This window comes from Dryobates pubescens, chromosome 2 (assembly GCF_014839835.1).
Source record: "Dryobates pubescens isolate bDryPub1 chromosome 2, bDryPub1.pri, whole genome shotgun sequence".
Taxonomy (NCBI): domain Eukaryota; kingdom Metazoa; phylum Chordata; class Aves; order Piciformes; family Picidae; genus Dryobates; species Dryobates pubescens.
Window position 1 is genome coordinate 8,763,778 of NC_071613.1, and position 14,684 is coordinate 8,778,461.

Genomic DNA, 14,684 nt, shown 5'->3' on the forward strand with positions numbered 1-14,684 from the left:
CTCCATCCCACTGACCACAGCTCTCTGACTTCTTTCCTTTAACCGGTGCAAAACAACATGAGCAGATCTATTTCAGAGCTGAAATGAAGGCTAATGAATGATAGCAGCTCTAAAGGCCTTTGGTTTAATTTCTGAAATGTCAGGTTTTGGTTTTTAAAAAAAAAAAGTAATAAAAATATCCTAAACTGCCAATACTTCACCCAAATTGCCAAAAAGCAATTTTGCCTGCAATGAAGCTATTGTAGGCTGGAACATTTGGCTCAAGCAGTGCAGGCTGATATGTTTTGCTTGATGTAGCTCAGTAAGCATGCTGTTCTTGTGGGATTTTCTGTCTGAGTCCCTTAGGAAGAGCACACAGCTGACAAAATTTCTTTGACCCACAATAAGGCTTTCTCAAGTTAATGTTTCCATTAACTTTAAAGTTAATTCACTATGAGAACTGGCTTTCTGAGTTCAAGCTTGCAAATGAGTGATTTGGAAGAGCTGAGTTGTTTCTGCAGCCAAGCACTAGAGAAAGGATAATGAAGATTATGGTGCCTTCCCCTGTTTGTCCTTTATACTTCTGCATCTAGTTCTGGAGGAAGAAGATCTCCGCAGACACAGCAGGACCAGGGAAGTGACTGCCCACGTGTACTCAGCACTGGTGAGGCCACACCTTGAGCCTTACGTTCAGTTTTGGGGCCCTCACTACAAGAAAGGCAGTGAGGTGCTGGAATGTGTCCAAAGAAGGGTAACAAAACTGGTGAAGGGTCTGGAGAACAGGGCTGGTGAGGAGCAGCTGAGGGAATTTGGGGTATTGTGGTGGGTTTGGAGGCAGACCCCCTCCCCTCCTCTGCTACCAAGAATGTGCTGGGTTGAGGCAGCCCCCTCTCTCCCCACCACGGGCTACTATTCACCAGCCAGGTTGCTTGAGCTAAATGTTTCTCCCAGTTTTTCAAAAATCCACCTCCCATGGCTTTGAGAGTGGTCTTCAACAAACCATTGTAGTGTTCAATCTTCCCTGCACCTGCCCGCAACAGGTATTTAGTCTGGAGAAGAGGAGGCTGAGGGCAGACCTCATTGCTCTCTACAACTCCTTGAAAGGAGGTTGGAACCAGGTGGGGTTTGTTCTAGTCCCCCAAGTAACAAGCAGTAGCATGAGATGAAATGGCCTCAAGTTGCACCACAGGGAGGTTTAGGATATTAGAAGAAACTTCACTGAAAGGGTTCTCAAAGCCTGGAACAGGCTCCTCAGGGAGATGGTTGACTCTCCATCCCTGGAGGTGTTTCACAGAGACAGAGATGTGGTGCTGAGGGACATGGTTTAGCACCAGCCTTGGTAGAGCTAGAGAATGCTTGGATTCAATTATCTTAAAGGTCTTTTCCAACCAAAAAGCACCAGTCTTGGTAGAGTTAGAGAATGGTTGGACTCAGTAATATTCTGTGTCTGGTGTGTAACCAGGGGAATGCACAGTGCCTGTGAGACTGGCTGTTTGTTGGAACACGAGCCTAATCTCCCAACAGACCAGATTGTTCAAGGCCCTGTGCACCCTGGCCTCAAAGAGAGGGGGCATCCACAACTTCCCTGAGCAACCTGCTCCAGTGTCTCACCATCCTCACTGTAAAGAATTTATTCCTAATCTCCAGTCTAAATCTCCCCTCCTCAAGCTTCAATCCATTCTCTCCCCAGGAGGGAAGTCTTTGTAAAAAGTTCTTCCCAGCTTTCTTGTAGTGCCCTTTCAGGTGCTGGAAATCAGGTACTACAAAAACATTGAGTTCAACTGCCCTGCCAAAGCAGGTTCACCTAGGGCAGGTCACACAGAAATGCATCCAGATGGGTCTTGAAAGTCTCCACAGATGGAGATTCACTGGACAGCCTTCTCCAGTGCTCTGGCAGCTTCACAGCAAAGAAGTTCTTCCTTATGTGGAGCTTCCTGCGTTCCAGTTTGTATCTGCTGCCTTTCCTCCTACAGTCCTTGATGGATGGCATTGTAAGTACCAGTAATAATGTCTGTGTTTGGTTCAGCCAGCTACTTCTGAACGTGCTGTGGTGCAATGCAAAAGTTAGGCTTGTGTTTCAAAGTGATCAGTTTGGGGTTTATGGAATACTGTTCAAATAGTTGGGTAAAAGACCTCCCTATTTAAGTCCAACAAGGTAGAGAGCTGTAAGAAAAAATGCGATCACACATCTTACCATCGATAACAGATCCCACTGAGCCCAGTAAATCTTCACTGCTTGAATTAGGCTGAAAGGGCTCCTCACAAGATAGGGAAGAGAATAGGAGTCTCCAGAGAACATTCAGAATATTCAGCACCCTGAAAATGAGGTATTTCATACCTTTTCCCCTCAACTTTATAAAGGATGAAAGGCAGCTAGGTTCTAGCCGAGGTGCTGAAAGCAAAGTAAGCTCAACTTTGAGTGCCTAAGTGAAGCTGTGATTTAGGATTTTGGAGGCATTACATTTATATGCCCTGGCTGATAATGAATTACCTCATCCAGATTTGTACTTCTGGCTGCACAGTCTGTCTTTGCCCACATTAAAAGATGGTGGTGCAAGCAGTTATCTGCTTTGAAATGGATGTGCAGATTTCCCTGACATGATGGACTGTGAGCAAACTGAGAGAGCCATAAAAGTGCCTGTACTTCTTTTATTTGGTATTATCCATTCACTCTAGGGATGCATAAAATCTTGTAGTTATTTAAGGCTTTAAAATAGGAAAAGAGCTGAACATAGACATTGATAATAAATTTTTGTACTTAAGCAAGGGGAGAGACTTAGTGGATTTTTGCAGGTTACAACTTGTCTCTGTGAAGAAAGGTTTATGATTCAGGTATTGATATCTGAGAGAATCAGTAGCTCAGAAAGTGGGCAAGTGCTGAGTAGATGAAGCAAATTAACTGTGCCTTGTCTAGAAAGAAACAAATGGAGTTGTAGCTGAAATACAGCATAGGATACATAAGGTCGTGAGAGTAGTATCAGTCTGCAGAAAACAGGAAAAAAATTCCTTTGTTTTCTATTTAAATGTTGGTTTTATATTAAGGCTCTGTCTTTTCTTCTCATGTGAGATACTTGGTGTGCTTAAACAAAACAAACAAACAAAAAAAGGCTAAAATAAAGCCCACTCTCTCCAGAATTGCTATTATGCTAATTCCTGTGTAAAATACAATAGCATTTTTTCCTGGTGTGGCTTCAATGGAGGCAGGTGAGTGTCAAGTCAGAATAAGAGTGGAGAGCAAATGATTTAGTAGATTTAGGTTTACAGTAGATTCACTGTGAATCAGAGCATGATAAACCAGGGCAGGAGAGTCTGAACTGTTGGGCTCTCAATAATATGATGTTTAAATTGATTTGAGGTCAGTCTATTTGAAAGTCAATGAGGGAAGCTTCTTCCACCAAAAAGGAAGCAGTTGGATTAACAGATTTTAAGCATGAACATGATTTGATTTCAAATAATAGTAAATGATGTATTGCTGAGGTGAAAACTGACCAATATGCTGAACAGCTCCATCAATCTATTAGTACCTTTTCCCCCCCTCTGGTACAGTCCTGAAGCCAGAGAGGTATTGCTTTGAGACCATCTCATATGGTACCCAGTTATTAATAGACCTCATCCATCATAGTTAACCTGCACTGCTGGAGTCGGATCCCAAAAGAAATGTGGGAGCATTTCAGAGCCTGGCATATCCCTTTTAGTACAAGGCTGACACAGGGGAGGTAGTCATCTGGAAGGATGTAGAGAAGGTAATGATCTGATTAATTGTAGACCTGAAGTTTTTGTGTCACAGACTCACAGAATGGTAGGAGTTGGAAGGGACACCCAGAGATCATCCAGTCCAACCGCCCTGCCAGAGCAGGATCACCTAGTGCAGGTCACACAAGAACATGTCCAGGCGGGTTCTGAAAGTCTCCAGAGAAGACAACTGCACAACTTCTCTGGGCAGCCTGCTCTACTGCTCCATCAACCTCAACATAAAGAAGTGTCTCCTTGTGTTGAGGTGGAACCTTCTGTGTTCTAGCTTGTACCCATTGTTCCTTGTACTGTCACTGGGCACTACCAAAAAGAGCCTGGTACCTTCATCCTGACACCCACCCCTCAGACATATGCAGATATTTGTAAGGTTCCCTCTGCATCTTCTCCTCTCCAGACTGAACAGCCCCAGATCTCTCAATCTTCCTTCATAGCAATGGTCAAGTACTCCAATCAGCCTCCTAGCTCTCTGTTAGACTCTGTCCAGTGGATCAAATGTTGCATTATTATGCATCTCTTTCAGTTATCAGCATCCTGTATTCTTGCACAGGAACTAAAAGAACAAGACAGGTCTCTATTTTGCAAGAAGGTAATTTAAATTGCAGAGTAGCTTTAGCTTCTGGGCGGTCACCACACAGGTCCACTAACTCCAGTGTGAGCACAGAAGTTGACTGGTTCAGTGCTTGGTCCATCTCTCATATCAATGACACTGCCTAGTCAGGAGTTTTCTCTCTTTCTTTCTCTTCTTGGTCATCAGTGCAAGCTATAATTTCCATAAACATTTTCTTCTGAGAAATGTTTTCCTAGGTGTAACAGATAACCTGCTTCTTGGATTTGTGACTACTTCAGTTATTGCAAGGGCTCTGTGCTATACATGGAATTGTGTTTCCTTCCAAAGTCTCATTTGGATGCAAATGGTCTTCTAGGGAGTTCCCACATGAACATGGTCTAAGAAGATGACACAGCTGAAGGAAAGGATAACACACACAGAGACACAGTGACCACTTCCACTTGTACCTTTTTCCCAAACTAGTTTTAATGAAGGAACAAAAATCCAATCTTGTAAACACATGCTGGAGTTCTGGCAACAAGTAATCCCAGTTCTTAAAGGGACCTATCACAGAGTCACAGAATGTTTGGAGTCAGGAGGGCCCTGTACAGATCATTGAGTTCAACCCTTACCAAAGCAAGATCACCTGGAGCACACCACACAGGAACACATCCAGGTAGGTTTTGAATGTCTCCAGAGCAGGAGACTCTACAACCTCTCTGGGCAGCCTGCTCCAGGGCTCCAGCACCCTCACAACAAGGAAGTGCCTCCTCATGTCAAGGTGGTACCTCCTGTGTTCCAGCTTGTACTTGTTGTTCCTTGTTCTGTCCCAGGGCATTATCAAAAAGAACCTGGCCCCTTCATCTTGACACCCACCCCTCAGATATTTAGACATTGATAAGGCCTCCTCTCAGCCTTCTCTTCTCAATATGACTGGAAAGTTCATAACTGAATCACAGAACGCTAGGGGTTGGAAGGGACCTGGAAAGAACCTTCATGTTGACTGTGCCTGTTTATGACAACCTGGTTCATTACATGTGTATATGCAATACAATTCTCTAGTTAAACCTGCAGTAGAAGTGTTTTAAGGTAGCAGCTCTGTATTTTGAGGTTTGCTTATACTTGGTAATTTTCTGACTTGATGTGACTTTGGGTGAGTTTTAACATTTGCCCAGCCAGTCTCTCTCTCTGTCTCTCTCTCTCTCTCTTTTCTCTGTGAGGTTCACATGTAAACTGATTGAAAGATTGCATAATGACTGTTTGGCATATCCTACAGGCAAAGGTCCAGAGACCCTTTTTGCTGGCTATAACCTCAATGATAATGAGTGGCACACAGTGCGTGTGGTTCGGCGAGGAAAGAGCTTAAAGTTAATGGTGGATGACCAGCAGGCCATGACAGGTAGTGTGACAGCACTGGGACTCCTTCTTACTGGGGAAGGGAAACACAAACCAAACCAATAACAAAAGTGAAATGCCTTTGTCTGAAAGCACCAGATGCCTTATGTTTTGCCTTTTTGGGGGGTTAGTGGGGAGGATCCAAAATCCCTGCTATGCATCTTGTAGTAGTGGTGCTACAGGTGTGTTGTCACACTTGGTGTTTACCTTACTCCAACATTCCTATTTGGAACAAATGAAAACCTTCATGCTGACTGAGATACTGTTGGAGAGGAGTCATTTGATACATCACTAATGAGGAGGCAAGTAAAAGGCTTTTGGCCCACACACTGACTTTATGGCAAGGTTAAACTCTAAGCTGTTGCTGTGAGAAAGGATTTCATAAACGTTTGAGGGATGTTCTGCTGTGTTTTAGATCTTGGATCAGCTGGCCTCAATAATGAGATGTCAGGCAGCAGGTTTTCCTCAAACAGTAGAATAGCAGTTGGGATGGTAGATAAACCACGACCTGAATGCTAGCAGATGTTAGAAATCCATTCCTGTGATTATCTTAATCAAAAATAATAATAGAGAAGGCTTGGATTTGGTTCTGTAAGGATAAAGGTCACATACGTGTTGTTAATAGCAACAGCCCTGGCTTCTGGCCCCAATTCCTTGCACAATGCAGTGTGTTTCATTTTGTGTGAACTATTTAGCATGTTTCCTTTGCTTTTGTGTAGTATTAATTAGCTTTGTATCTCTTGTTCTAAGCTTTGTCAAAACTGTACAAATTGGAATGAGTTTTTAACAAGGAGAGCACCTTATTTAGTAGTCCCTTTTCACCTCAGCAGAACGCTGCAGACCAAGTCACCAGGAGCAAAACAGTTGCAATGTGCTCATGTAAGAGCTGCAAGAACATAATTTCTAGGATCAGAACTTAGCAATAGATCTCCCAGAGGTGGAGCAAAAATTTAGTCTGTCTGAGGGAGGATGCTTTGGGTCATTGTCCCAAGAAAGTAGAAGGCCCTGACCAGTTATTTTCTTTGTGAAAATCAGCATAGCATTGGAGAAGCTCCACTGAACAAATATGATCATCTTGCTGTTTCAACTACAACTCAAATAAGGCTACTTTGGAGGCATTTTCTGGTTAGGGGAAGCTGGTTAGATCTGATTAAATATAGCATCTAGAACCAAACACACATTTCCTGGGCTCCCCATGGCAGATATATCCTCTACAAATAATACAGGTTACAAGCCTGCTCCAGTGTTCCGCTGCCCTCAAAGAGAAGATATTTTGCCTTGTGTTTATGTGGAACCTCCTGTGTTCCAATTTGTGTCCATTGCCCCTTGTCTTGACTTTCCAACTTTTAGATGCTATCAGATATCCCCTATTCATGATGGATTGAGCTTCATTATCTTTGAGAAGTGCATAATTTGTGCATGGATGCATAATAGCTATCAGAATTTGAGCTGTGACTTTCACTGGAGGTCATATAGGTGGCTTCCAAAATTTCCCTTCTCACAGAAGAACTTCAATCCTTGAGGGTAATGGAAAGGATACTTAGCTTGTGGTTGCAAAGAGAAATTCACTTGGCCCTTTGTGTGTCTTCCCATAGCTTGTACAGCAACCTGGCAAATTCAAAAAATCCAGACCCCCAACCTTGTAAGCACAAATTGCATCCTGTCCTTTGTTGCAAATACTCTGGAGCATGATCGTAGAATCATAGAATTGTCAGGGTTGGAAATGACCTCAAGGATCGTCCAGTTCCAACCCCCTGCCATGGGCAGGGACACCTCACACCAGATCAGGTTGCTTAGAGCCACCTCCAGCCTGGCTGTCAAAACTCCAGTGACGAGGCTTCTGCCACCCCCCTGGGCAACCTGTTCCAGTGTCTCACCACCCTCATGGGGAAGAACTTTTTCCTAACATCCAATCCAACTGCACCCATTTCTAGTTTTGTTGCATTCCCCCTAGTCCTATCATTACCTGACACCCTAGAAAGTCCCTCCCCAGCTTTCTTGTAGGCCCCCCTCACGTACAGGAATGTCCCAATAAGGCCTCCTTGGAGCCTTCTCTTCTCCAGACTGAACAGCCCCTACTCCCTCAGTCTGTCCTCATAGGAGAGGAGCTTCAGCCCTCTAATCATCCTTGTGGCCCTTCTCTGGGCACAATCCATCATGTCCAGATCCCTCCTGTAATAGGCACTCCAGAACCGGATGCAGTACTCCAGGTGGGCTCTCACCAGAGTGGAGTAGAGGGGGAGAATCACCTCCCTCAACCTGCTGGCTACGCTTCATGATGTGAAGACCCAGATGCTCTTAGCTTGTTTGTCCAACTGAAATGTTAGGGGCAGATTTGGGATGTGAGCCCAGCTTCTGGAACTTAAGAAAGAAATCAGGGGGTGAATGTAGTGAAGATGCTGCGCCACAGGCCAGAGCTTAGTGGATTTTTGCCATGACATTTATGCATTGTCATCTAAGCCTGGGATACATAAAGTTCCTCTCAAAAATATGACCTTCAGCTCTCCGGCTGTTGTCCAAGCTCTTGGCCTCGCAGAAAGCTACAGATTTGGCATTTTTCAAGACACTCCCTGAGTCATTGCTGCAAAGGAAGAGTCCAGCTTTGTGCAATACATCATCAGAAGCAGTATCTTCAGCCCTGATGTTTAGAAATGAGAACATCAAGGCAGCTGTCCTTGGGATAGAATTAAGGTCTCTCTTGAGGTGCTCAGCCATGTGACTCTGCATCCCAGATGCTGATGGTGTTCAGTAACATCAGCAGAGTTAGTTCTCACACAGACTGCATCCTGAAGCTAAGTAAGCTGCTTGTACATATTTGGCACACATTATTAGGACAATCTGTGTATGTGTAGGTGTGGTCTGAATGCTGTTAAAGCAGTCAGGCCTAGGTTATTGTAACTTCACCTATAGCTGCATTTGAGTCTCAGTGCTGTGACTCAATGCTCACAAATTGCATTGGGTTGGAAGGGACCCTCTAAGGTCTTCTTGCAGTCAGCAGGGACACCTTCAACCAACCTAAATTTCCACTGCTCCACTTTCAAACCATTGCCCCTTGTCCTATTGCCGCAGGCCCTTCTGAACAGTCTCTCCCAGCCTTCCTGTAGGTCCCCTTCAGATATAGAAATGTAGCTCTAAGGTCTCCCTTGAGGCTTCTCTTTTCCCGACTGAACAACTCCCAGTTCTTTCAGCCTGTCTTCACAGGAGAGGTGCTCCATCCCTCTGATCATCTTTGTGGTCCTCCTCTGGCAAAGCCCAAATATCTACATCCATCTTGCCCTTATCTTTTCTCTGTTCACACACATGTACATAGATGCTTGCTTTAATAAACCTGGGAAAGTACAGCTCTTTGAGCCTGCTTCAGGGCTTTCTTCACCACCACTGGACAAGTCCATCCTGGCTCAAAGCTCACATGGTCCTCCTGGAATAGTATGTTCAGAGGACAGAGGGAACTTCAGCCTGCCAACTCATTCAGGGAAGCACGGAGGGCTCTCAGCCTGCCAACAGCTTTGCACTGCAAAGCAGGGAACTTGTATCACAGAGCAGTTTTATGCCAGTGTTTATTCATAGATTCATGGAATGGTTTGGGTTGAAAGGGACCTTCAAGATCATCTAGTTCCAAACCCCCTGCCATGAATATGGACACCTTCCACCTGGGCTAAGTGTGGTTTTCACCTTCTTTGTACTTCATGAGAGATAAGAAACAGCTGAGGGACAGGGAAATCCAGGCCATCATTTGCAATATGTCTGTTAAGTGGTAAAAATTAATTAGCAGTAAAAAGCTGTTTTGTCATCATCCCTCCAAGAGTGTGACCATGAGTCAGCCTTGTGACAGTACTGACCTATTTCTTTAAAAATAACCGTGGGGGAAAAAAAAAGTCTGAGCTCTGTTAGAGAATAGAACACAATTTGAATGTGCTGAGCAAGGTGTTTAATAACTATCTGAAAAACTCATCTGGCCTGCAGGCAGTCTTGGTCCTTTCCTTCACAGCAGCTATGTAGTCAGCAAATTCCTGCCTTTCTGCTGTCCAGGAGTCTTTGCATGGCGAAGAAATCCTCAAAGGTTGCTGTGAGGCTTGGTTTTGGCCACGCTTATGATGCAAGCAAGTCCCTTGCTGTTTTCAGGGTTACAAGACCCTGGCATACAGTCTTGCTGCAGGCTGGTTTTGCCCAACTCTTTAGTCCCTGCCCTCTTCTCCCAGTTTAGCCCCCTGAACAAAGCTAATTGCTTTCAAGGAAGGCTCTGTCCACCCTTGCAGCACAGGGGTCTGCAGCAGGGCCAGCACTAGTGTACCTAAGAGAGCTTAATCAGGAATCCTTTTTTCCCCTTACCAGACCACGTGTGTTTAAGCAAAGCACATGGAATGCTACCCCCTAAATTGTTTGGTCTCTCTTCCATGAAACTCTTATCATTGTAGGTTGAGCTCGGAGATTTGCCTATGTGATCTTCATGTCGTGTTAATTAATTGCACTTGCTTGCAGTAAAACCATCCCTGGAGTGGTGGGTTGAAATTACCTCCCAGAATAAAATTGCCCAGACCAGCTCAGTTGAAAGTGAATGAAGCTGTATTTACAAGTATGCTACTAACTAGAAATGTGAAATGCAATGAATAAGTACAAAATATACAATATTTACATACATTTGCAATTTATAAACAACACAAGAACCCCTGTACACAGGACAAGAGAAACAAGAGCAGAGAGTAGGCTGTTAGTACTTAGCCACAACGAAGAAATGCAGCCAAGGTCAGAAGCAACTAGCTAGTATCTGCTAGAGCAAAAGAAGCCAAAAAGAGCAAGAGTTACTTTATACAACTATCTTTATGTTAGTCATTAGACCAATGGGATCCTTTAGATCTTATCATTATTTTCCCTTTTACATCCAATGGCAATTTACTTACATTCTACCACTTTTCTACTCAGTTTGTGGAAAATGTTTCTAGGCATCAGCCTAAACCCACCCCACTGCTTAAATGTCACCCAGAGTGAGGAGAGATTCCTTGGCAGCTTGATATATATCTGTGGCACTGTGTTTCAGTGTAAAAATCTCGCTGATGGCCATATCCAAACACACTGAAGTCGGTGGAAAGGCTCCCAGATGCTTACTGCTAGAATGGATTCATTTAGGAAAAATCCTTATTGGAGCCAAGAATTGGCCTTGTCCATTCTGGAACCATGAAACTGATACAGATGCTTAGTCACATGAGGTGCTGTGGTGGGTTGAAATTTTTCTCCCCCAGCATTAACTTTGACAGATCAACTCAGTTAGAAGCAAATGGAGGCTGTATTTACAAGCAAGGCTACACACTACAATGCAATGCAATGAATATGTATGCAGTGGTTACAACATTATAAGGATATTTACAGTTAGCAAACAACATGAAAATTTCCCTGGTCAGAAACCAGGGAAGCTGTTCCACTGCACACACACACATCCCCTTCCCCCTTGTCCCAAGAGAGAAGAGGAGCAGAGAGAAGGCAATGGGTTGGACTTAACAAAACAGCGCAGCCAAGGTCAGCCAGAAGCAGATGAATCTCTCCCGCGTGAAGCAAGAGATCAGAAATGAGAGAGAATTGTTTTGTTATAAGCAGTCTTATAGCTGATATTCATAGAATTATAGAATCATAGAATCAATAAGGTTGGAAAAGACCTCAAAGGTCATCAAGTCCAACCTGTCACCCAAGACCTCCTCCAATGAATTTGTTTAGAATAATCTTCAGCTTTCCTTTTTACACCCAATAGTGATTTATTTCTATTTTTCTACTTTTCTGCTCAAAATCTGTAACTAAACTTTAAAGGCATAGCCTAAAATCCCCACAGGTGCTTTCTGACCTCCCATTCTCAGGTGCTAACATGTGTTTTCTTGTTGCTGTTTCAAGGTCAAATGGCTGGTGACCACACACGGCTGGAATTCCACAACATAGAAACAGGAATCATAACAGAGCGGCGCTACCTGTCTTCTGTGCCTTCTAATTTCATTGGGCATCTGCAGAGTCTCACATTTAATGGCATGGCATACATTGACTTGTGTAAAAATGGAGACATCGATTATTGTGAGCTAAATGCAAGATTTGGGTTCAGGAACATCATAGCAGACCCTGTAACCTTTAAAACAAAAGCCAGTTATGTGGCGCTGGCCACGCTCCAAGCGTACACATCTATGCACCTTTTTTTCCAGTTCAAAACCACCTCCCTGGATGGATTGATCCTTTATAACAGTGGCGATGGAAATGATTTCATTGTGGTTGAGTTAGTAAAAGGGTATGTATGGATCAGCATCACAGCCCAAAAAAAACCCACCCCAAAAGCTGCCTGTCGAAAATGTGCACGGCAGGAGAAACGCCAGGGGGAGCTTAGCAGGCAATGCCTTACCTCGCTGTGCATATTCTGACTGGTGAATGTTTCTTCCTGTTGAACTTCATGTGCTTTATTGCAACTCTTTCTTTCAGGTGAAGCTAGATGCCTGAAAAAAATAAAAATAAATAAAAATGCAAGTAACTCCTAGGTATAACTTCTAAAGTGTTCCCCACAAAGAAACGCTAGCTTGTAGGCTTCCACTTCCTCTCTCTCCACGTATGTATGCATGTGCTGGTACCTGAAGTGCTCGTTGCTTTGCAGAAACTTGGGACTGCATCTCAAGCTCATCTCCACCACTGGTGATTCCTCTGAATTAAGGTTGCTTCCCCACCTGGCATTCATTGTTGTCTTCTGGTTTTTACCAGCACTGCTGAGGAGTGCAAGGAACTAGGGAAGACTAGAGGCGTTCATTAGTGGCCCCCTTGCTATCTAAAGGAAAAAGGAAACTTTTCCAATTTTTTCTCTTTTCCCAGGTATTTACACTATGTGTTTGACTTGGGGAACGGTGCAAATCTCATCAAAGGAAGCTCTAATAAACCCCTGAACGACAACCAGTGGCACAATGTGATGATCTCAAGGGATACCAACAATCTCCACACTGTAAAGATCGACACTAAGATCACGACGCAGAGCACAGCAGGAGCCAGAAATTTAGACCTCAAAAGTGAGTACAATAATTCCTGTAAAATTCACAGAGAGGGACATTACCTGAGTAAATCATGTGTGTACAGTGCAGACTTGTAGCACCGTGGGAAAGGTTTTGTATGATAATAATGGACATGGGTTGAAATGGCAATAATTAATATGGTCTGAATAATAGTTCTGAACAGTTAGATGCAACTTTAAAGGTGTGAAGAAACCAAACCAAACCAATGTGTGAGGAAAAGAAAACACACAAAAACCCAACCAAAACCAACCAACAAAAAAAAAACCCAGCAGAAACCCAAAACAAACAAACAAGCAGACACAAACAAAAAAACCCACAACCAACCAAACACAACATCAGAAAAGCAAATTACAGGAACACCAAGTGGTCCATATATTCCAAAAGGTAATTGGAAGGCTAAAGGAAAAAAAGGTCTGAAAAAAGCCTGACTCTGGGGAAAAAGCCTTGATACTTGCATGTGAGGTCCTACACCTGGGTTGGGGCAATTCTAAGCACAAATATAATCTGAGCAAGGAGTGGCTTAAGAGCAGTCTGGAGGAGAAGGACTTGGGGATGTCAGTTGGTGACAAACTCCCCAAGAGCCAGCAATGGTCACTGGCAGCTGTGTGCTGGGCTGCATCCAAAGCAGGGAGAGCAGCAGGACAGGGAGGGGATTCTGCCCCTCTGCTCTGCTGAGATTCCCACTTCAGCACTGTGTCCGGTTCTGTTCTCCCAGCATAAAAGGGGGACCCTTCTGGGGTGGGTCAAGAGAAGACCATAAATATGTTCATAGGGACGGAGAACCTCCTGTCCTCTATGGGGACAGGCTGAGAGAGATGGGGCTGTTCAGCCTGAAGAAGAGAAGGCTCTGGGGAGACCCTAGAGCAGCATTCCAGCACCTGAAAGAAGCCAGCAAGAAAGCCAGGAAGGGACTATTTACAAGGGCTTGTAGTGATAGGATGAGAGGGAATGGATTCAAATGTGAGGAGGGCAGATGGAGACTGGAGATTAGGAAGAAATTCTTTCCTGTGAGGGTGGTGAGACACTGGAACAGGTTGCCCAGGAACATGGATGCCCCATCCCTGGGGGGTGTTCAAGGCCAGGTTGGATGAGGCTTTGAGCAACCTGGGCTAGTGGGAAGTGTCCCTGCCTGTGACAGGGGTTTGGAACTGGATGATTTTTGAGGTCTCTTCCAACCCAAACTATTCTGTCACTCTTTGAATAACATATAGGTGTTCAAGGGGAGATTGGACGTGGCACTTGGTGCCATGGTCTAGTCGTGAGGTCTGTTGGGACAGGTTGGACTTGATGATCCTTGGGGTCTCTTCCAACCTTAGTTATACTGTGATACTGTGATATAAGCAGCATTTAGCAACCACAGCCCAGGCTTCACAGCATGACTACAAAGAGTTTGCAGAACTGATTCACTGGGTTGGAAGGGACCCTCGAAAGTCATCTTGTCCCAACCCCCTGCATTCAGCAGGGACACCTCCAACTAGATCAGCTGCCCAGGGCCATATCCAGGGTGACCTTGAATGCCTCCAGCACAAGGGCCTCAACCACATCTCTGAGCAACCTGTATGGTCTCCATGTTACAGAAGTGGGGAAAATTTAGACCTGTGTCCTCTGGTTCTGTATTCCATATAAACCCTCCCTTTTAGGGGCGTGAAAAAGAAATGCAGTGCAGTGTTTGGATATCATAAAACACCTCATAAGTAAAGTGATCTTCTCCAGCAGTCCTCCAATGAATGAGTGAATGCCAGATGTATTGCATCCATAAGCATACTCGCCTAAATGCGTGGTGTCATTTCCATTGCAGGGTGGGATAAACTTTGTTTTATAGATCTATACTTTCATATCTATAGCTCCAGCTAGATTGTTAACATCCATTTTTACAAACCAAAGTGATATATCTGTGTATCTTAAAATAAGTAATAATAGCCAGCTGTAAGGATTGGTTTCTGCAAAAGCTAATTTGCATCAGAGGAAAAGATCTTTTTGAAAGGATG

The 14,684-nt window shown here is 44.1% G+C and overlaps 1 protein-coding gene across 26 annotated transcripts in view; it reads left to right on the plus strand.

The window, feature by feature from the left end:
- NRXN1 (neurexin 1) overlaps positions 1 to 14,684 on the plus strand; it is an 806,593-nt gene that overhangs the window by 366,109 nt on the left and 425,800 nt on the right. For all 26 annotated transcript variants that reach the window (XM_054169692.1, XM_054169696.1, XM_054169804.1 and 23 more), the window contains 3 exons: positions 5,556 to 5,678; positions 11,552 to 11,933; positions 12,503 to 12,693. In XM_054169692.1, coding sequence (XP_054025667.1) covers positions 5,556 to 5,678; positions 11,552 to 11,933; positions 12,503 to 12,693 — 696 coding nt within the window. The remainder of the gene's footprint in view (positions 1 to 5,555; positions 5,679 to 11,551; positions 11,934 to 12,502; positions 12,694 to 14,684) is intronic.